The 21,680-nt window shown below is 38.0% G+C and overlaps 1 protein-coding gene across 7 annotated transcripts in view; it reads right to left on the bottom strand.

Annotated features, from left to right (window-relative positions):
- Positions 1–2,016: 2,016 nt before the first annotated feature.
- Positions 2,017–21,680, bottom strand: part of arhgap33 (Rho GTPase activating protein 33) — a 98,074-nt gene continuing 78,410 nt past the window's right edge. For 6 of the 7 annotated variants that reach the window (XM_056475691.1, XM_056475697.1, XM_056475696.1 and 3 more), the window contains 10 exons: positions 20,097–20,241; positions 18,725–18,807; positions 18,521–18,628; positions 16,252–16,397; positions 10,332–10,488; positions 9,833–9,972; positions 9,656–9,730; positions 7,165–7,913; positions 6,231–6,411; positions 2,017–5,992 (listed from right to left, as the gene is read on the bottom strand). In XM_056475691.1, coding sequence (XP_056331666.1) covers positions 3,273–5,992; positions 6,231–6,411; positions 7,165–7,913; positions 9,656–9,730; positions 9,833–9,972; positions 10,332–10,488; positions 16,252–16,397; positions 18,521–18,628; positions 18,725–18,807; positions 20,097–20,241 — 4,504 coding nt within the window. In that variant the 3' untranslated portion in view covers positions 2,017–3,272. The remainder of the gene's footprint in view (positions 5,993–6,230; positions 6,412–7,164; positions 7,914–9,655; positions 9,731–9,832; positions 9,973–10,331; positions 10,489–16,251; positions 16,398–18,520; positions 18,629–18,724; positions 18,808–20,096; positions 20,242–21,680) is intronic. The other variant, XM_056475692.1, reaches the window with a different exon arrangement.

Here is a 21,680-nt window from a genome sequence, read left to right as displayed (position 1 = left end):
TACTGACATTTTAAAAACATCCATGTCCTGCTAACATTTGAATGCGTTCTTAAACATCGCTGATTTGCCATTGTGTTCACAGGCTCAACAGAAATGACTGGTTTGCCGTGAAGGTCATCAGTTCACCAAACTCACTGCTGTTTACTGAGTGTAACAACAGATACAGGGACACTGGAGCGTTTTAAAGCCGCGAAGATCAGTCGATTCATCGGCAGATCGCTCGTATGTCAGCTTATTAACAGGCCGGCTGATCTTCTCAGCTTTAAAACGCTACAGTGTCCCTGTATCTGTGGTTACACTCAGTAAACAGTGGTGAGTTTGATTGAACTGATGACTTTCACGGCCAATCACAGTCATTTCTGTTGAGCCTGTGAACGCACTGGCAATTTAGTGGTGTTTAAAAACAACAGCGCTAAAATGCTAGCTGGATGTTTTTCAAAGTTCAGTATCGATTGGTCGTGACAACACTATCGTGACAACACTAATATGTAGAAGAAAATAGTGTCTTCTACAGGTGGTTTGTCAATCCCACTCACCTGCATGAAGCACACCAAGACTTTAATGATTACATATTGATGAAACAGATGAGTGCACTAGTGGAGTTAACCTAAAGGAATAATCAACAAACTGCAGGTTCATCACTGTCGGTGTCCAATGTTTTTATTCACATATTTGAAAATATTACAAAATAGGATCAACTGCCTTTTCGCAAAGTGTTCAAGGCGGAAGGGGAGATTGTTGGACATGTACAGTATATACCCTCAAAGCCACATGCATGACCTCTCGAACTGGAACATCCACGCTCACAGGTCTGCTGACATACATAGGTAGCATTAATATTTAGTGTTTTTTTTTTTTTAAAGGAACAGATCTCCCTTGGTTATTCACTGCATAGATATGTATTAAACAAAACTGAGATAACAGACATGCAAACAGTGTGTCACTCTCGCACACACACAAACACACACACACTCTTCATTTACACCTCAGGAGTTACTAGTGCGAAGCTTTGGAAATCTGTAAATGGGGCAACTTGGCTCAGGTCAAGATTTTTCAGTATTTTCTTTTAGAGCAATGGTCTCAAACTCCATTCCTGGAGGGCCGCAGCTCTGCACAGTTTAGCTCCAACCCTACTCAAACACAGCTGATCCAACTAATGAAGGTGTTTGTGACTCTTTTGAACACCTCGATTATGTGGATCAACAGTGTTTGATTAGGGTTGGAGTAAAACTGCAGAGCTGTTGCTGGAAACTTGTTCCTGGAGGTCCGGTGTCCTGCAGATTTTAGCTCCAACCCTAATCAAACACATCTGAACAAGCTAATCAAGCTCTTACTAGGTATATTTGAAACACCCAGGAAGCTGTGTTGAGGCAAGTTGGAGCTAAACCCTGCAGGGAAACCGGCCCTCCTGGACCGAGATTGGTGACCCCTGTTTAAGAGCAATGGTCTCAAACTCCATTTCTGGAGGGCTCCAGCTAATTTAGCTCCAACCATCTCCAACTCACACCTGCTTAATAGCCTCTAGTAGTGTTGAACACCTTGATTAGCTGCATCAGCTGTGTTGGATTAGGGTTGGAGCAAAACTGTGCAGCTCTGCGGCTCTCCAGGAATCAAGTTTGAGACCTATGTTTTAGAGCGGGGTTGTCCAAACTCGGTCCTGGAGGAACGGAGTCCTGCATATTTTAGTTCCAACTCCAATTTAACACACCTGAACCAGCTAATCAAGCTCTTTCTAGGTATACTACAAACTTCCAGGGAGATGAGTTGAAGAAAGTTGGAGCTAAACTATGCAGGACACCAGCCCTCCAGGAACGAGTTTGGACACCCCTGTTTTAGAGCAATAGATTATTTTGAAGACAAGTAATTATTTAATAGAAGGCACCAATTACTGAACATATTTTTAAAGAATCCACTTCTAATTCACTTTAGAGACATTTTAAAGACTTTGAATGACTGTTACGGGTACTGTAAACACTGGAACAGTACCATGCCCGAAAAAGTCTTTTTAGACTAGTGTTATGGGCAAGCCTTCAGTGTTTTGTGTTGAACAGTACTAGTTATTCAATGTTGCTAGGTTGGGATCCTTCCTTCACAGAAACCCAAGGATGTCTGGGAGTGACACAGGGTGACGTGACCTACCTGAAATACTTGCTTTGGATTAGAACACTAATATTGATGCACAAATCATCTGACACATTACTAGAGAATGAGCAGAAAACAGTACCTCTCAGAAATATGCGCTCTCAATTACACACCCTGCCAAAAAAGAATGACCATTGTGTTTTATGTGCTTAACAACACGCACACTCATACAAACTCACGCAGACTTTAAAAGAAATTAAAACAATTAAAAGGTCAAAGGCTGAATCTTCACATTCTTTGAAACAAATTCTAAAAAGGCAAATAAAACTTTCACAATGAAATCTTACAATAACTTAGAAACATCAAAAGCAATTAAAAATGGAAATAATGTCACATTTCTGCCAACAAAATTAAGATTACAAAAAAACAGCCATCTTCATAAAGTTTCTTAAAACCAACAGCATCTCTTGAGGTTATTTTTATCGTACTTTGAGAGGAAAGACATATTAAGCTTGTGCCCCTGTACAGCATAACCAAGTGTCTAAAACAGCAGTGGGCAAACTCTGCCCTGGAGGGCAGGTGTCCTGCAAATTTTAGCTCCAACCCCATTTAAACACACCTAGGCTAGATAATCAAGATCTTACAAGGTTATCTCGAAACATCCATGCAGGTTTGAGGTGAGTTGGAGATAAAACCTGAAGGACACCAGCCCCCTGGGACTAAGTTTGGACACCTCTGGTCTAAAAGAACTTCAAACCAAAAGCAGAAAAACTAAAACAAATTAACCACTGAGCAACATCCTGTCAGAGGAATAGCAGCTGTGCACCTCTCTGACTCCCTCTGCTGGACAGCACAGTGTGTTCTGGAATGTTTTCATAACTAAGCCACTTTATGGTTCACTTCTTTGATCCTTTCTGCTTTACGCCGTAATCTCGTACCCTTTTTCCACTCCAACACACGCTAATTGCAGGACAGCAGTGGGGTCTTTCTGAGACCGAAATACTTGTAAAGAAATATGCCACTTTGTTTCTGTACATTCGTTCTCCTCTTGAGGAGGTTAACACAATTACTTTCACAACGTGTTAAATTGTACAGTAAACATAGATGTCTAGTGCTCTACATAGTGGTCTACTTCATATCATCTCATTTTAAGTCAACAGACACAGGACTTTTTGTGGCAGTTGTGCTCTTTAGCAATAACTACGGGTCTGGCCTTCAGTTCGGATGGTCCAGTTTGGTCCCGGCAGGCTTCCCTGTCGGTTTAGCCCTCTCTGGTTCCGCAACCCTGGAGGTTGGAGAGAAGGATCCAGTACAACATCTCGCCGTGGTGTGTTGGGATACTGGGGAAGCACTGGACCTGACTGGTATGGGAATTGGTTATACTGGTTGGCCACTGTCTGCGGCGCGTATCCTCTTGTTGATCCAAGTGCTAAGTTTGAGAAGGCCACTGTGGGTGGAGTGCATGTGTGGGAAGAGTCTGGGAAACCTTGTGGGCCCCAGTTGGGGTATGGGGGGTCCTGATAATATGGTCTAGGGGGATAAGGATTAGGGGTTGTGCTTTCTCCCTGGGCACCTGGCATAAAGTCTTGGCTTCTGTAAAACTTAAGGACTTGGTCGCCAGATGGCATGACGTCAAACGCTTGTCTATACTGGCCTCCGGAAGATCTCCTTAAGGGGTCTTGACGTTGGAAAGGGCCTGATCCCTCTCTAGGTGGCACCTGACCTACAAAGCGCCCTCGAGAGGGTCCTGGGGTGTACACATTGTATGCAGGTGGTGGTTGCTGATGCTGGCTAGGGTAGGGATTTGGAGGGTGCTCAATGTGTGGTGAAGAGGATGTAGAGGATGGCACAGAAGGACCCTCCCTTTCATCCTCTGCAAGCTTTTCAATTAACAAGGAGGCAATTTCCTTCCCAGTCAGGACATGAGCAGTCTCTGAGCTGACACTTTGGGGATCTGAGCGGCTACGGAAATGCATGGCAGTGGGGGCTGGCAATGCTATGTTGATCATTTTGGAATCTGAGGACAGATCATTTTGGGAAGGGTTGTCAATGTCAGCTGTAGGACTTTCTTGCTCTGAATGCTTTTGCTTGTCATCTGTAGGTGACTTAGATGATGCTTCTTGCATCTCAGACGCATGATAATCATTTTCGTCCAGGTCTGTGGTGGCCCAGCCCTTTGAATTAACCCCAGATCCTGGTGGGTTTGTGAAGGGGTAGTTGACATAAATAGGCTCAGGCTGATCTTTTGTGATTCCTTGCACTGGGGAGGCCTGAGACGTTTTCACTACAGCCTGCTGATGTGGATTCAATTGCAAATCTTCGGGCCTGGAAGCCTCAAAGTACCGATAACACACCTTCCCGTTTTCAAAGTAAGGGTGAAGCTGGGAAGCAGTGTGGTCTGCAGAAGGTGAACGGTGGGTGCGATGCAAGCTCCGTTGGTGCACAGACAGAGGCACCATGCCTGTAGAAGATCCAGTAGATGCGGGTAAGGGATGCACTTCACTGCGGGACAACCTGACAGAGGATGATGTTTGTCGCTGGGGATGGGGATGAGGAGGATGTCCTGATGATCCATCCTGAGAGCGATGATGAGAATGAGAAAAGGAGAAAGAGTGAGAATGTGCTGCAGCCCATGCTCGTGTCGCCTCAGACGACCACAGCTGGGTAGACCTACCACCCCCGCCTCCTTGGGAATTGTAGGGAGGAGGGTAACCCCTGGATATAGGCCTTTGATTGGCTGGGTCAGTGAGGCGGAGGTTCCCTTCCAGATCTGGCTTCATATTCTGGTAACTGTGGCGTGCATAGCTAGGTGGCACTTGTGGGTGCTCAGGTGCACCAATTTCATAGTAGAAGTTTTCCATCTTGGATGGGTCTTCAGAGGAGGGGACAACTGGTCTTATTGGAGTGGACTGGGACTGTTGATGAGGAAGATGTGCAATCTGGGCGGCCTGACTGGCCATTCTGGCAGCATGATATCGAGACAGCATGTCAGAGGTGCTGCTGATGCGCTCTGAGAAGGCTCTGGAAAGTGGTGTGTTCACCTGCTGAGGTCCTGCCAATCGTCGAATGCGACTGGCATCTAAGGAGCGACGCATGTAATCATGCCGGTCAGTCTGAGAGAGAGGAGCCCTTAAGGGTGCAAGATCAGGGGGTTTGGGTGGCACTTTAGGGCGAGTGGGCTGGAAGGCTCGTACCTGGGCCAGAGGAGAGCTCTCTGATTTGGAGTGTAGGAGCTGAGTGTGTTGTTGAGTGGCAGGCTTAGATGGGCCACTAGATTTCTCCTGCTGAAGCTGTGGTGCAGAAAATTGGCGCCCGTATGCTGGGGGTTTTCTCTGAGATGGAACTACATCAGATGAGGAGGGAGGGCTGGATATTAAGGGTTGTGGTGGAGAAGTTGGTTCTTCATTCTTGTAAATGGGGCTTGGGGTTCGCTCATTGTCCTCAGAGGAACTGGCAGCTGATAATTCAGAATTGGTTGTCCCAGAGTCAGAGACTGAGCTGTTAGAAGACAGGGTGCCAATGTCCTGCCCAGGGGGTGATCTTGGCTCTGTACCATGTGATTTGTCTGCAGGCTTTTCAGCGGCAGCTCCTCCATCATCCTCTTTATCATCCTCATCACCACCACCACCTTCAGTCTTCCACACAGATAAGGGTCGCACTGTGGAATAGATCTGATTAGGATCAGAGGACAGCAGAGCTCCTGCATCAGCAGAGAGTGACCTCTGAAAGCGAATGTCTTTCTCAGGGGAGGCTGCACTCTGACGTGGGCGATATGGAGGGGAGGCACCTTGCCGCAGTGCCTTGTTGGCACTTTCAGTCAGAGCTAGAGCCATGAGGCGTGCTGGATTCTTGGGGGGAGGAGCAGGGGGCTGTTGTGACGGAAGGGGAACACCAGTAGGTCCCAAGATACCTGAAATAAATTCAAGAATTTTAATTAAATTTTATGTAAGAATAAAGAAATAAAAAAAATTAACAATAGACTATTATAATATTATACTACTATAACATTAAACAAAAACCTCCAAACAGGGTCCAAAAGAAAATGTTTGTGGCAGTAACTTCTATCATAATTGTGCAATTAAATAAACAAGTTATATGTGGGGAAAATGACCTGAAATTATTGGAAATATGACAGAATGTGTACTCACTTGGACCCTTGATCTTGGCGATGGGGCCCAACTTACTGCTGAGCTCTTGCTGGCAGCTTTCAGTTAGCTGAAAGTCACATGACCTCAGGAGCATTGATATCATCTGGGGTGGCTGAGGGGGTCCACTGCTTGGAAGGCCAGATTGCAATTCACCAGCTCGTCCACCAATCATTTCCAGAACCTTAAAAAAGATAAAACAGTTAATATATTGGTCTCTGCAAGGTTATTTTAGTTAATGAATACTGAAATTAAGACTAAAACTATTGGTCAAAAACATTTTTGTTAATGGAAATAAAATAATAATTTCACAATAAATGATAATAATCATTCTGAGGTGGCAAATCTGACCTGTGACTGCTTAGAAATAAAACAGTACATGGAACTTTTACAGCAAACACATCCGCAAACACAAACAAGATTATTATTTTTCTCTATAGTTTTAATTTTTCTTCATTTGCCAAAAATGTAGACATGTTTGTCTACATAAATGTTCTATAATATAAGGAAGTTTATCTTAATTCTTAATCATTTTTACTTGTATTTGTTGCATCTGTGTGGTTTTAGATTTAGTGTTTGTACAAACGTTTTAGTTTTTTTTTTACTAAGAGGTTTGCACAAGAGTTAATATAAGCTGTGCAAACATTAAACTTTGCTCTAATTGACCCTAAAACTGAAACTAAAACTAAATATATAAAGCTAAATAGAAAAGTGTTTATAAAATAAAAACAAAATAAAAACTAACATATCCAAAACCAAAAACTGATTTAAAATTTACAGTAAATTAAAAAAATAGTAATCAAAAACTAATTTAAAAATGCAAAACTCTGCACATTAAACTAAGATAGACTTGACCTTTAAAAGGAATTACTCTAATTACTACCATAACACTTAGAGGTATGAGCTAAGTCAACATATATGCTCATAAATGATTCACCTTGGCAGGAACACTGATGGCGATGGGATCCGAGATGTCCAGAGGGGGAGATTTTGGCGCTTTTGGGGAAAGTGCATGAACCACTTTACGTGTAAAGGAGCGCCTTTCCTGAGGGGGCTGAGAAAGGGGCGCAGAGGTTGCTGGAGCTGCCGTCTGGCCATGGGACGGGCTTAAATTTGATTCTCCCGGCTGGGTTGTGTTTGCAGGGGCATTAGACGGCCTGTGCTGACAAAACACTTGCTGAGGTGGAGCTGCTGCAGCCAGGATCAAACTCCTGCGGGCTGCGGCTTCAGACTGGTTAAGAACAGAGTCTGGATCTTCAGTGATCGAGCGCTGGCTGCCAGAGCGGGCATGGTGGCCCTGATGGCTCAGACAGCGGTACGGAGGGGGTGCGGCCGCAGGAGGGGACTCTCTGCCGCTAGGGGCTCCGCCTGTGCCCCCCAACCCTATTGGCCCGTCTTCCAGGAAGGTGGGGCTAAAGTCAATGACATCCTCCGTTATCCATGAAGAGGGTGGTTCCTGGGAGAAATCAGGCAGCATGTACACACCCTCCTCGTCCTCTTCGTCTTCATTTTCCTCCTCCTCATCAGCATCACGGGCCTCCTCTGGCAGAAGGCTGTCATAGGAGCGGCTCGGGTGGATTTTTGATGGGGAGTTCTGGGGAAGGAGCTGCGGATCAACAGAGGCAGCCAGAGAAAGACCGTCACTGCTGGAGCGAGGTCTCCGTAACCGTTGAATCTTGCCTTGACCTGAGGGGAAAATGTGCACATTAGTTTTACCTTGAGTATTATATATTCAGTATTTTTGTATAAACAGATAAGACAAATCTATTACCGTTTAAAAGTTTGCATTTAATAAGTACTTCTACACAGGGGCTAGCAACCGGGGGGGACGGGGGGGATACGTCCCCCTCACTTTTAGAGACAGATCATTTAGAAACAGCTGATTAATAATTATATGAACGTATGATATCATACAGCCGTCCCCCCCACTTTTAAAATGTCCGCTACGCCCCTGCTTCTACAGACTGTCAGTCTAAGCCTAATGCTGTGTTCACACTAGAGGCAGCACGCACAAATAAATGGCGCTATTTGCGCATAAATAGACGCGATAATAATAATAAAACATAAAGAAAGAAATCTATATCAATATATAATATAATCAGGGCTTAACATGAACTTTTTTGATATCCTGCCACTGTGGCTAGTAGTTTTCCAACATTACTAGCCACTCTGCATTTTCACTAGCCACAATTTTGTTGTTGGGAAAATATATTTTATATGCATAAATTAGACTGTGGCATGTTAAAATGACTTGATTTAGATTTGTGTGATGTCCACATGCCTCCTCATTCATTTAACTTTTTGTGTGTTGTACATGAGCTTGCTCAATGAGCCTGAGCACATGGGTCGTGGTTTCATAGTGTCGTATTACAATTAGTTTTTATTTCACATGACTTTTCAGAGCTCAAAATGAAGGATTTACCAAATTTATCTCTGACCACACCAAACATAAATAAATAATTATTTCTTAGCCACAAAAGTTAAATGTGTAAAAACAAGCCAATTATAGCTGTATACTATAGATTTTATTTTATAACAAAACATTTGTTTAAAAACCAACAACAACAAAAAATTGACATTTAGAAAATAACTATTGTCATGTATCTAAAACTATGCACAGTAATCTGTCCAGGCACCAGTTAACTACACATAAATGGGGAGTTAACCTCAAATTAACTCAATGTTATCGTAAAGGATGATAATGAAACCATATTAACAAAAATTACTGTAAGCTAAAGAAAGCAGGTGACAAACATACAGTACTGCGTGCTATAATGAAAAGATGATCACACGCACACGGTTAATGTTAGAACAATTAATAATCTTTTTGAAGAATGGTTAAACCAGTACTGCTAACAAAAAGACAAATCTGGAGCTCTTGAAAGCAGCAAGACTGTGGGTGCGTGAGCATAAGTTTTTGTCTAGTCTATTTGAAAGAGATCTGATCACACCAGTTGTGTTTCTAGGTACGGTTGCTTCCCGCAAGAAAACAGGAGTGCGCACACATTTTAAACAGCCACACGCATCACATCAGCTGTTATAGCCAGTGATCCTCCTGCTTTCTTTAGCTCGACCTAACACAGTTATTTTTGTCAGTTGTGCTGCTTCTCGATTCTAAGATCACATTTGCTCACATATTGGGCCATCCTTATTGTTGAACCCTGCTATTAAGAAAACTACAATTTAAAAATTATTTTCAACCAGCCAAAGTGGCTAGTGGAGGTGTATGTCTAACCCGCCAGAGCTGAAATCTACCCGCATTTGGCGGGTGTTAATGTCAAGCCCGGAATATAACATTAAATATTTATAATATAATCAACTGTTCAATATAATAAAAAGTTTTTAAATGATTAATTATTAATACACACACCTACACTTATGCCAACATCTTTAATTAAAACATTAAAGTGTCTAAATGTAATTCATACCTGCTCCACTGTGCTGAGAGGACAGCGACTCCTCACTTTTTGCAGACCTGAGCGTCACACTGTCCACCCTGCAACCTAAAGTACACAAAAAGCTCTAAAAACGTCTTCTAATATGAGGACGTACAAATCGTATAGTGAATTAAACATATTAAAAAATGAGTGAAATGTCTGGTTTACCTGCATGGGAGGTAGTGGGCTGAAAGAGAGAGGTGATCCTGGTGGGTTTGCGTCGACCTGCTGCCCCAGGTTTCCCAATGGCAAAAAATGTCTTCCAGCTTCCACCCGCTGACTTCCGCACCTTCATCCCTCTTTTCCTTCTAATAGAATCAAGAGTTGTTGTTTTTCTACCATATCTAGTTTGTAGGATTTCTTTAAAAGAAACTGTAAAACTTTACAATAAGTTTGTATTAGTTCATGTTAGTTAATGCATTTAGTAACGTAAACAAACAATGAACAATACATTTATTACAGTATGTGTTCATGTTAGCTAACATCAGTTAATTGTTAGTTCATGTTAACTCACAGTGCATTAACTAATGTTAACAAGCATGAATTTGAATGTTAATGAAGCATGACTAAATACTGAACTATGATTAATAAATGCCGTACAAATGTTGTTCATTATTAACTAATGAAACCTTATTGTGAAGTGTGACCAAACAAACAATAGACCCACTTGTCTACAGGCAGGTCCAGTACAGTGTGGAACTGGCCAATAGCATGGTGAGGAGATCCCTGAAGGAGAAGTGGAGCTTGGGTTCGAGCCTGCGCCTCCTCCAGAGATAGAAGCCTGGTGGATACAAAGGACTTGGGCCTGGTCAGAGACTGACGTGCTGTCAAGTGAGAAATAAAGGCAAACAAGATTCAGATTCAGATCCATGAAGCCGAAGGATAAAAGCGAGTAAATGCAGTAACGGAGCGAAGAGCACAGCGATCATCAACAAATAACAACATCTAAACATGACACATGGCAAATGACAAGACACCTAAGCATAAAAACAACAACATCTGCTCCTCCTAAGCTTCAGAAGGCTGCATAGCTGTACTGCAACAAGCTCGTAGAAGAAATTCAACTGCTGGTCAACAGATGACAGGTTCACAAAATCATGAGGTAACAAAAACTCTACACAAGTACACCATTGTACATTAATAAGTTTGTACACGCTTAGTGAGAGTGGACATCTTTCAATACCATGTCAAATCAGCTACTGTAATGCAACTCAAGAGAGCCTCTTGTGGCAATATAGAGAATACTTATTACATAATTTTATTTACATTATGATCTGACACACTTCCAAATGTAACATATGAAACTAAACATGCTTGGCTAGAAGCTGGTGTCTGTATATTTGTGTAGAGTTTTTTTGTGTGCCTCAGCAAGCCTATAATGTCCGGGACATCAGAGACAGAAGAATCCTGTACAAAGCCTGCAAAAGTATCAAGCTTGTGCATCTCAAGATAAAGACTGTGAAGCTTGATGTGCGTAACATGTAAAAGCTGTTTGCTTCAGAGCAATACTGAGGGGTTAATTCATAGAAGACGCATATGATTAATACAAATAAAAGCTGGCAATAAAAATAAAAAAACAAATGAAGTGACACTTTACCTGCTGTCAAGTCTCTGAGTAGAATCACAGATAATATATCGCTATATACCTGAAAGTCTCAGTTAATATAACAGATAATATAATCGCTTAGATTTACTATAACATCCTATTAATCCACTTTACTAAATTATTTTCCTGATTGTCGTAGCTAATGAAAATCTACTTTATATGGTGGAAAAATCTATTAGTAGTAACCATAAGCAGTTTGTTTAGTATTTAGCTTGTTCTCCAACAAAAAAAGAGATCAATTAAGATAATTAAAATCATTTATTGCCTTACATTCACCTGTATGATATACAGCTTTAAAATGTCATTTACATCAGCCATCCTAGAAAGTAAACAGCTGTCATGAAATACTCCAACCATGTGGAGAAATGACATTGTTAATGACATGCACTACCACTAAAGTTTGAGGTTGCTAAGGTAAAAAAAGCATTAATTTAACAAAAAGACAGAAAAAAAAATTATTTTTATATTAAAATATATTATTATTATTTTTATCATTATTATATTAAAAATATATATCAAACATTTTAAAAATTTTATATGTTTTAAAATTAAATGTAATACTATTTATTCATTTTGCTGCTCCCTCTCACACTGAGATCTTCCTCCCTCCACTTGTCTATCGTCCATGGGCAGCAGAGCATTCAGCCCCTCTGCTCCCCAGCTTTGAAACTCACTACCACCTGCCATCAGAAACATTGGCTCTATTACATTATTCCAAACAAGACTCAAAACTCACTTATTTAATGTGGCCATTAATAATTAATTGTATCTGAACTATAGCTGTGTATACTTTATATTATTTCTCTTGTTGTTTTATTGCCCTTGTTTTATTGTACAGTGTCCTTGAGTTGCCAGAAAAGCGCCTTTAAATAAAATATATTATTATTATTATTATTATTATTATTATTATTATTATTATTATTATTATTATTATTGAATTTCTATCATTTATTTCATCCGTTTGCAGTGTCAGAAATGATTGTAATATGCTGATTTCTGATCAATGTTGGAATATGCACATCTTTCCGTTTAGTATTCTTGTGGTAACCTTTAAACAATTTCAAAAAAACAATATAAATAGATAATATTAATTTCAACATAAAAAAACCCTAATAAAAACCATACAGACCCCAAACTTTTAAATGGTAGTGTAAGCAGATAGGGATGGCGAATGTTACAAATATAAATGTGACCCTGGACAACAAGACCAGTAATAAGTGCGCATGTTTTATTAAAAAATTGAATTGAGATTCACACATCACCTGAAAGCTGAATAATTAGATAATTAACTGAATAATAATTCTTTGATGTATACTTAGTTATGATATTGTAATATTTGAGATTTGCCAAAAAAAAATAAATAAATAAATAAATTTCGAAATATTGAGAAAATTTCCTTTAAAGTCGTCTAAATGAAGTGCTTACAAATGCACATTAATCACAAAACTCCAAAAATTACCATGATCTTTACGTAATACTCTAACGATTTTGGCATAAAAGAAAACAAAACAAACAAAAAAAAAAAAAATCGATAATTTTCCACACAATGTGATCCAGGGTCACAAATATATTACAAATGTAAATATATATAGTGAAAAGTATCACTGCTCGAATAAATCAAATAAGACACATGTGATCATCAATATCTCCAAATAGTTGATCAGCTGGTCTACTAGTTGATGAACCTAGTTTTAACCACCTGAAGCCAAGCTAAACCACAACACATTCAGTTTTTTAAATGGATGTCTCTGTAAAAAAAAACTGATTTACCAGATTGTTTGCAGTTTATACACCTATCCACTTGTTAAATGTGACGTCACGCGGATCCAAGCGCTCTATCAAACTGTATGGGGAGGCTAAACAAATGCTAATTATAAACGTTTACAAATCGCTGTGATTCATTTGAAAATCATAATCGGAATATATATATCCATGCTTACTATCAGATAGCCAGAAAGTGATTCATTTTTTATAAATTGCTAAAATATTGATGCCTTTAACACAGCAAGTGAAGAGACTGTTGTGTACACCATGACTTTATTTAAAAAATAATCAAGTTAATGTGTTGTATGACTAAAAGGGGTCATAAACTAATATTTTAAAGTAGCGGCTTGGACCCGGAAACAGTATTTAATACCTCACGTCTTGACAAGCGGATACAGAGTAGGTGTATAAATAATATGTGCATGGCCAGTTGAGTTGTTTTTTCTTTCCCCCCAGCAGAACAGACTGTGATTTGAGTCAATGTCCACTGTAGAGGGTCAGTCTGTGTCTCAAATCACAGAGAAGCGTCGCAGCTCAGGGTCCAGATCTGAGGGGTCCGAGAAACACGACTCGTCCCTAGCCTCCTGAAGACTGACCAGGCGTGTTCGCGGCTGCCGTGAGATCTTGTGTTCGGCCCCTCGTGACGCTATGAAAACACACAGCTCACTTACACACGGGTGAGGCCACTGTAAACATATTCCACTGTGACGCATTAACCAAGTACATAATGACAGATTCATTACAAGAAATGAACCTATGCTCTTATTATAGGGCTGGGAGACACTAGTATTCATCACTGTGAATTATTTCCAAGAAATTTGAAAGGGTAAAATGACAGGTTTTAATGAGGGATCTAAATATTTCATTGAAGATTGAGGTTTTAAGGTAAACCACGGTAAATTTATTGATGTTAGTATAGGTTGTTTTCAATCACGTGGTTCTGGTGACCTGCGAAATTTAGATGGAAGGCAGGAAGTAAAAATCTGAAAGGGAGACTTAGAGGAAAGTCCGTATTTTTGCGATTTATACCACATTTTAAAGGAGATATAAACAGTAAATAAGCACATATGTTGGGCATGATCCTTCTATCATGAAGAGGGCCGAGTTTTTCACTGAACTCCAATATATTTGTCTGTCATCGAGGCGATAGAAACTGTATAAGCTACGTTACATGAAAAAAAAATACTATAGTGTTTGGAAGCATATTATAGATAATTACTTTAATTAAACTTTCGTAGTTTGACACAACTGTATTAATGAACAAACTATTCAATAGGCTTCAGTTTTCTACGCTATAATTATACACCATCACAATGCATCACAGTTTGCGCTAACATTATTTATTACAGTTTATTATTTTACTCTGCTACAGTACGAGTTATACACATTATTACACTTTAATACGATTCAAAAACATGTTTATTATAAATTACTATAGTTTTCCCCCAACATGGATATCTTCCAGACATCACGAAATAACAGATGAAAGCATACAAAAGCGTGGACGCGTAGTCTACATTATTATTTATTTATTTATTTTTGTAAGGGGGAAACGTGCTCCGCAATTATAATAGTCTAGTTTTGTCACAAGGGCTGCATTTCTATTTTGTTCTGTCGATGAACCTAATATCAACAAACATTCACCGCTGCTGCGCATCTCGATCTTCATGTTACGGTTGTTTATTTTGCTGAAACGCCAGTAATGCAGGGATCCATGTTGTTCGTCACAAAATTAGTTAGTCAAAACATTAGTTTGTTCACTTCACTTAAGTGTGTGACAGTTGATAATACTGATCATATTGGTCACTATAATCATAATATGAGAGTTTCCGATTACATGTGCAATGTGAGATTTTCCATATTTGAAAACTTTTTCATTAAAAAATTACTGTAATTATGCAAATTGCTTGGTTGAGGCAAATCAATATAATTAACTGTTCTCTTTTGGTTAATTGTGTGCACTATTGCAAATATACATTCATTACTTGATTGTTTTCTGTTTGTATTTGCATATTACATCTTAAGTTAAACCCTGTGCCAGGTTTCAGGTTGAAATAATTGTTCCTTTTTGGATAAAATAAAAAAGTAAAGAAAAAAACATAATTTTAAACCATTTCAGATACATGCATACATTACAATTTGTAAGCTGTATATTACAATAAGGAAAATCAAGAACATGCTGATAGCATCAAATCTTACTAAAGTACTTTACAAGTCATCAAAAGACTAAAAATGATATCACAATATCATCATAAAAGTATACCGGTACAATAATTAATTGAGTCATGTCACCCAGCCCTACTATATTCAATTCATTATGATCACCCATGAGTGGCTTGTATTGTGTCATAAAAGATGAAAAGGGAAAGAGAGGAAGTCACAGGTCTGCTCGCAGAAGCTGTATCTCAGAAGGGAAGAAAACAGTGGTGAAATGAAAACCTGGAGGCTGTATCAGACATCACTTTAAAACAAACTGGTAGAGGAAGTCTTGATCATCAAAAGGAAGGCAACTTGATCATCAAAACAAGCCAGAGTAAACATCATGTCAGGTTCATTTGCAACTACAGGGTGGGCCATTTATATGGATACACCTTAAAAATATGGGAATGGTTGGTGATATTAACGTCCTGTTTGTGGCACATTAGTATATGTGAGGGGGCTTGTAAATAACTCATAAAAGAATAAAGTTACGTTAAAACCAAGCACACCATTGTTTTTTCTTGTGAAATTCCCAATAAGTTTATTAAGGTGTATCCATATAAATGGCCCACCTTGTATATTGTTTTACCAGACATTTTCTGTTTCATGTTTATTTGGCGTCTTGCTGGTGAAACATCTTTGAAGGCAACATAATTCGTTTTTTTACTCTTTTCTTTGCCTTAAAATACTGCTGCTATAGGAGGCATACTAAGTGTAGGAACAGAACCAGCATCACTGACTGTTTAATAAAAAGTGCTATTTGAAGACACTGTGCTGAACGAATGGTTTACTGATCAGAGATTCAGTTTAGTTTGCACCAATTCTGGGTTTTAGGTACTATGAAGGTAGTTCAGCTGCTCTATAATGACATGAGGACAAAAACTGATTAAAGCAGAGCTGCCGTCATGTTACCTAAAACCCAAGATCAGTGCAAACTAAACTGGATAGCCAGCTAATACAACTTCATGGCCCCAGCTATGGAAGAACGAATTAGTTGTTTTTCTGGTTGTTTTCATACCTGCATTGAAGCGTCCGACAGAAGTGAAAGAGTCACTAAACAGAACTTCCACATTGCTGAGCAGAAACTCCACCACCACAGACTGGATGCGCACTTCTTTAAAAGGATCTGCGCCGGTTAAACCTGCTGCCTCAATTTCTTTGGACCTGAAACAGAACAGCAGCAGATTCAGTTTCAAATTCAAGAGGTCTGGTTTAAGCTGGTTAGAGACATGAGTTTACATCAGTTTTTCATACAAGCTGGAGTGAGACCCAATCCCAATTCTATTTTTGTACCCCTACCCCTTCCCCTTGGCCCTTAAAAATAAGTGTGAAGGGTAAGGGCTACAAAATTTACCCCTAGGAATTGGGACAGCACTACAACACCTGAACCAGTCATCATATGTCATCACGATCTCTTGCTTCATTTGAGATCAGACGATCACGACTGCTGAAGTTATTCCAGTTGTGTTATTTTTTGGTATTTATCTTCAGGAAATCACTGTAGGCATATATTATGTTATCATAATGCTCTAATGAGGCAATAAAGATCATAACTGTACTTTGCATTTACACCGTGGCCATATTCATCTATGTAAACACATGAAAACAACATTAATATTATAGCAGACACTGTAAAAAGGTCATTCCCAGCCACTAGACATTACTGACAGGGTATTTGAGTGTCATCGAGTGTCAGAATGCTGTGGGACTGCTGTACAGGAGTTATGATTATGGATTATAGATCGCGAAATTCATCGGTTTTTAATTTTGGCGTTTTTTATTTTTTTTATTTTTTAAGCATGACGGTAAACACGAACGCAGTTATGAATATATTAAAACATATGCTTGTCTGCTGTAAAAATTCATAATAATGACAAAAATACTAATTTGTGGCTCTCCTTACTTCCGGGTACAGCGATCCTGCCGTTGTGGCTGGTGTACTCTGGGAAATTTTCTTACCCCTTGGTTTCGAGTGTGGTCCTGAAAAATCTCAGTTCGTAAGGCTATCTACCCCTTCCCCTTAGCCCTATGCCTTCAAGCTAAAGAGAATTGGAAAGTAAGTAAGGGGACGGGCTAAGGGGTAGAATTGGGATTGGGCCAATTCTATGATTTTTATTGATATTATTATTATGTATAGTGATCCCTCGTTATTCACGGGAGTTACATTTTAAAATAGCCCGCAATAGGTGGAATCCACAAAGTAGTCAGCTTTATTTTTTACGATTATTATAGATGTTTTAAGGCTGTAAAACCCCTCACTACACACTTTAAACACTTTTCTCAGACAGGCATTAACATTTTCACACTTTTCTCTTGTTAAAACAACTTTCGTTGAATAATAAGTACAGTCTTATAGAATGAAACCAAAGATCAAAGCCATTTGATCTTCATTTAATAAATCTGTAATGGCACCCTACAGCCGCGTAACTTCTGCCTTTCTTTAGCATGTCCAGAAGTTCAACTTTTTGTGTGATGGTTAGCATCTTCCTCTGCCTTTTAGGCATTACCGCAGAGGCCTTTGACGGTGCAGAACGTTTCGTCGACATTGTGGGGAAAAATAACTTGCAAACATACAGTCTAGCACTTTAGGGTCACACTGCTTGCGATCGAATTCGCATTCTGTACTATACAGGAGACACGGCACGGAGGAGACTAATTGACAATGGTCTACAGCCAATCAGGATGCAGAACACAATGTGCTGTAGAACAAAAAAACATGTCTAATTGCACGGAAAAAAATCCCGACACTGCGAAGTTGCGAAAAGTGAACTGCATTATAGCGAGGGACCACTGTAATCTTTTACAGAGAAATAGTTTGAAACAGTAAATAACTGATTTTTAATAATATTTTTTATATATTCATTTTTATTTATTTATTTGAATTTTTTTTACCCGCATAAACTTTTTTATGAACTAACAAATATTGACATATAGTTATTGACCAATGAGAATCAAGTACCCAGGAGAGGCATGTAAATAATACCTAATATATTCTGCTTAAAATATATTGACCTACTCAAGCTAATAATAAAAACTAAAAGCATCGAAAAGAAACAAAACATTACAAAACACTAAATAAAATAAATAAATAAATTTATAAAACTAAACAAAAGAAAAAGAGAAAACAAAACAAAACAATTTGAAAATGAAATAAAAAATAAACAAAAATAAAAAAATAGCAAAACAAAAAACTAAAACACAAAATAAAAAACTAAAATGCAAAACAAAATGAAACAAAACAAAACATCGGTCACGTAATGTTTAAAACAGAAAGATCTAGGGGTTACCTGAGCAGATTGGGGGCCCAGACGATGGCCAGATTCTTTATGTGCATGTTCGTCTCTGCACTGCAGGTGGCCAAATGGGCCAGGTGTCTGATGAGGTACTCCAAAGTGCTGAAAGAGACAAACACAAACACAAGGCTTACTGTCAGAAAACACTGCTCTTCCTGTCACTCTGCAGTTTCACTTCAGTGCCAGCGTTGGGTTTACCGGTAATGCGGAGGAGGAAGCTGCTGGATAACATCATGCACTTTCACCATTCTCTCTTCCTCCGTCATTTCTCCCATACATTCCTGGATAGACAAGGGCGTACAGATTGCTTAGTCATTTTAAAACATTCTAAAGCCTAGGCTGCATATACAGTTATTAGCCCTCCTGTGAATGTTATTTTTATTTCTTTTTCAAATTTTTCCTAAATGATGTTTAACAGAGCAAGGAATTTTTCACAGTATTTCCAACAATATCATTTTCTTCCGGAGAAACTCTTCTTAGTTTTTTTTTTTTTTTTATTAGAATACACATTTTATTAGCCCCCTAAAGCATTTTTTTATTCAGTTGTCTACAAGACTAACTATCGTTCACAATGACTTGCCTAATTTCCCTAACTTGCATAATTAACTTAATTAACCAAGTAAGCTGAATTCTAGCATCTTGTAAAATATAATGTACTGTCATCATGACAAAGATTAAAGAAAAAATCAGTTATTAGAAATGAGTTATCAAAACTTTTATGTTTAGAAATGTGTTGAAAAAATCTTGGGGGAAAATATACAGGGGGGCTAATAATTCAGGAGGGCTAATAATTCTGACCTCAAGTGTATTTAATTAGTAAAAAGCAATAGTGTGAATTATTATTGCAATTTAAAATATCTTTTCCATTGTAATGTATTTTAATAAGCGAAATTTACAGCATCACCTGATCTTTCAGAAATCACTCAAATAAGCTGATTTGGTGTTCAGGGAGCATTTCTTATTATCTAACGCCTTTTTAACGCCTTAAATATATTTTATTGCTATTTCATGTCTCAGATTACTATCTAAAAAACACAGCAGTTTGTAACAGAGCACCACATAAATGAGGATTGATTATGGGCGGCTATATTTTTTGATAACAATGCACATGCAAAATGTTGGAGAGTGAGAGGGTGTGCTTTCCACCGATTTGCTAGGAAAAACCAAAATAGTTTGGATTTGTCAAGCCAAAACTTACTGTTACTTTAAACTTCTTACAAGTTTGTTCAACTCCTTTCGTGCAACAAGCTTCTATAGTATAAAATCATATACTGCTGTGATCAGAATTACATTAAAATTATAATTAATACAGTATTTGCATTTACAGCTGTATTGCTTTGTTGCATTGCAGAATACAAAAAAAACTTGCTTCTGTATTTTTTTATTTCAGAGGAACCAATAAAACCTCCAGTTTTTCACATGCATTAAAAAAATTGTGTGAAGAAGGGTGACAACACAGTTTATTTCCTAGAGCAGTAGTTAAGCTTGCGTCTGGCCTGACTGTTATTATGGTTGAGACCTTTGTAAATCTTCATTGTGAAGATCTCATGCTAGAGACAGAATGACTTACAGCAAACTTGTCGTAAAGCTGGTATGTGAGCAGTGGATTGGGCAGCTCTCGGAAGTAGAGTTTGCAGAGTGAGCCGACGCAGTGAATATCCTGCATGTACACGTCTTTTGTCAGGTCTGGAACATTTTCACTGTCAAACTCATGCCTGATTAGGATGAGATTCAAGAGAACAGATGTCATTGCCATGTCATGCATATATAAACAGCATAAACTACACTACACTATCAACATAACTTATACCTTAATAGTTTTAAATGTGTATTAAATAAATGTAATCTTTGACAACCTATACAGGGTTTCTGAAGATTTCAAGTCAAATTATTATTTTTTAACCACCATTATGAATTAAATTCGACATCTATATTACCATGTTTATTATAACATTTGAAGTGGCAAAACAGAAAATTATATTTGAACCAGTGAAAAACATCTACCACAGAAAAAAAAAGTCTAAAGCACTTTTGCAGCATTTTTATTACATCATTATACAACAGTATTAATAATTATTACATTAAGTAATAAGTATTATTCTACCAAGCCCTTAGGGAGAATGGAAAAGATTCCGCGAACTACATTAGGCAGAAATGGGAAAGAGAATTAGCTTAAGAAATTGCAATTGAAAAATGGCTTTCTGCCTGTAAGATACAACATACCTGTTCGTAAAGGTGGAAAGAATTTGCATGGAAAAATCTAGTACGTTTTTTCATTACTCCCAAAATTAAAAGCAAACAATTGTCCACACCTCAAACTTGCTGGAGGATATGTGGGAAGATTGATGTAGACCATCTCCATATTTTCTGGACAAAATTATTACCTATCTGGAATGAGGTTTTGTCGGAAATGGAAAAGATCTTAGGATACCATACACCAAAAGACTTTATTACAAATTATCTTAGAAACTATGAAGAGGTGGTGGTGAAGATACTGGTTACCTTATATATTAATAAATATATTAAGTGTGGCAAGCAAGAAGAGTTTACCAGATACTGGTATAAGCATGACACCCCCTCATATTGGTGACTGGATAGAAATTGTGAAGTAAGCAATATAGAAGAATTGACATTTATTTGGAGACTTAAGGACGTATTTCTAAAACACTGGAAGAAATGGATTGATTACTGCAATGTTAACAACTGTTGAATGCCTTGAATTCTGTAACAATGTAAACCCCCCAATGTTGTGTCTTTTTATTATATATATATATATATATATATATATATATATATATATATATATATATATATATATATATATATATATATATATATATATATATATATATATATGTATGTATGAATATATATATATATATATATATAAATAAAATTATTATATTATATATAGTTATTATATTATATATATATATATATATATATTATATATATATATTATATATAAATATATATATATATTATATATATATATATATATATATATATATATATATATATATATATATATATATATATATATATATATATATATATATATATATATATTTTTTTTTTTTTTTTTTTTTTTTTTTTTTTTTTTTTTTTTAAACAAACTTAGTTATTTACAGTCATTTACACTGTTTCATAATAA

This window comes from Danio aesculapii, chromosome 16 (assembly GCF_903798145.1).
Source record: "Danio aesculapii chromosome 16, fDanAes4.1, whole genome shotgun sequence".
NCBI lineage: Eukaryota > Metazoa > Chordata > Actinopteri > Cypriniformes > Danionidae > Danio > Danio aesculapii.
Note: the sequence above shows the minus strand (reverse complement) of the source record. Positions and strands in the feature narration are given on the sequence as shown.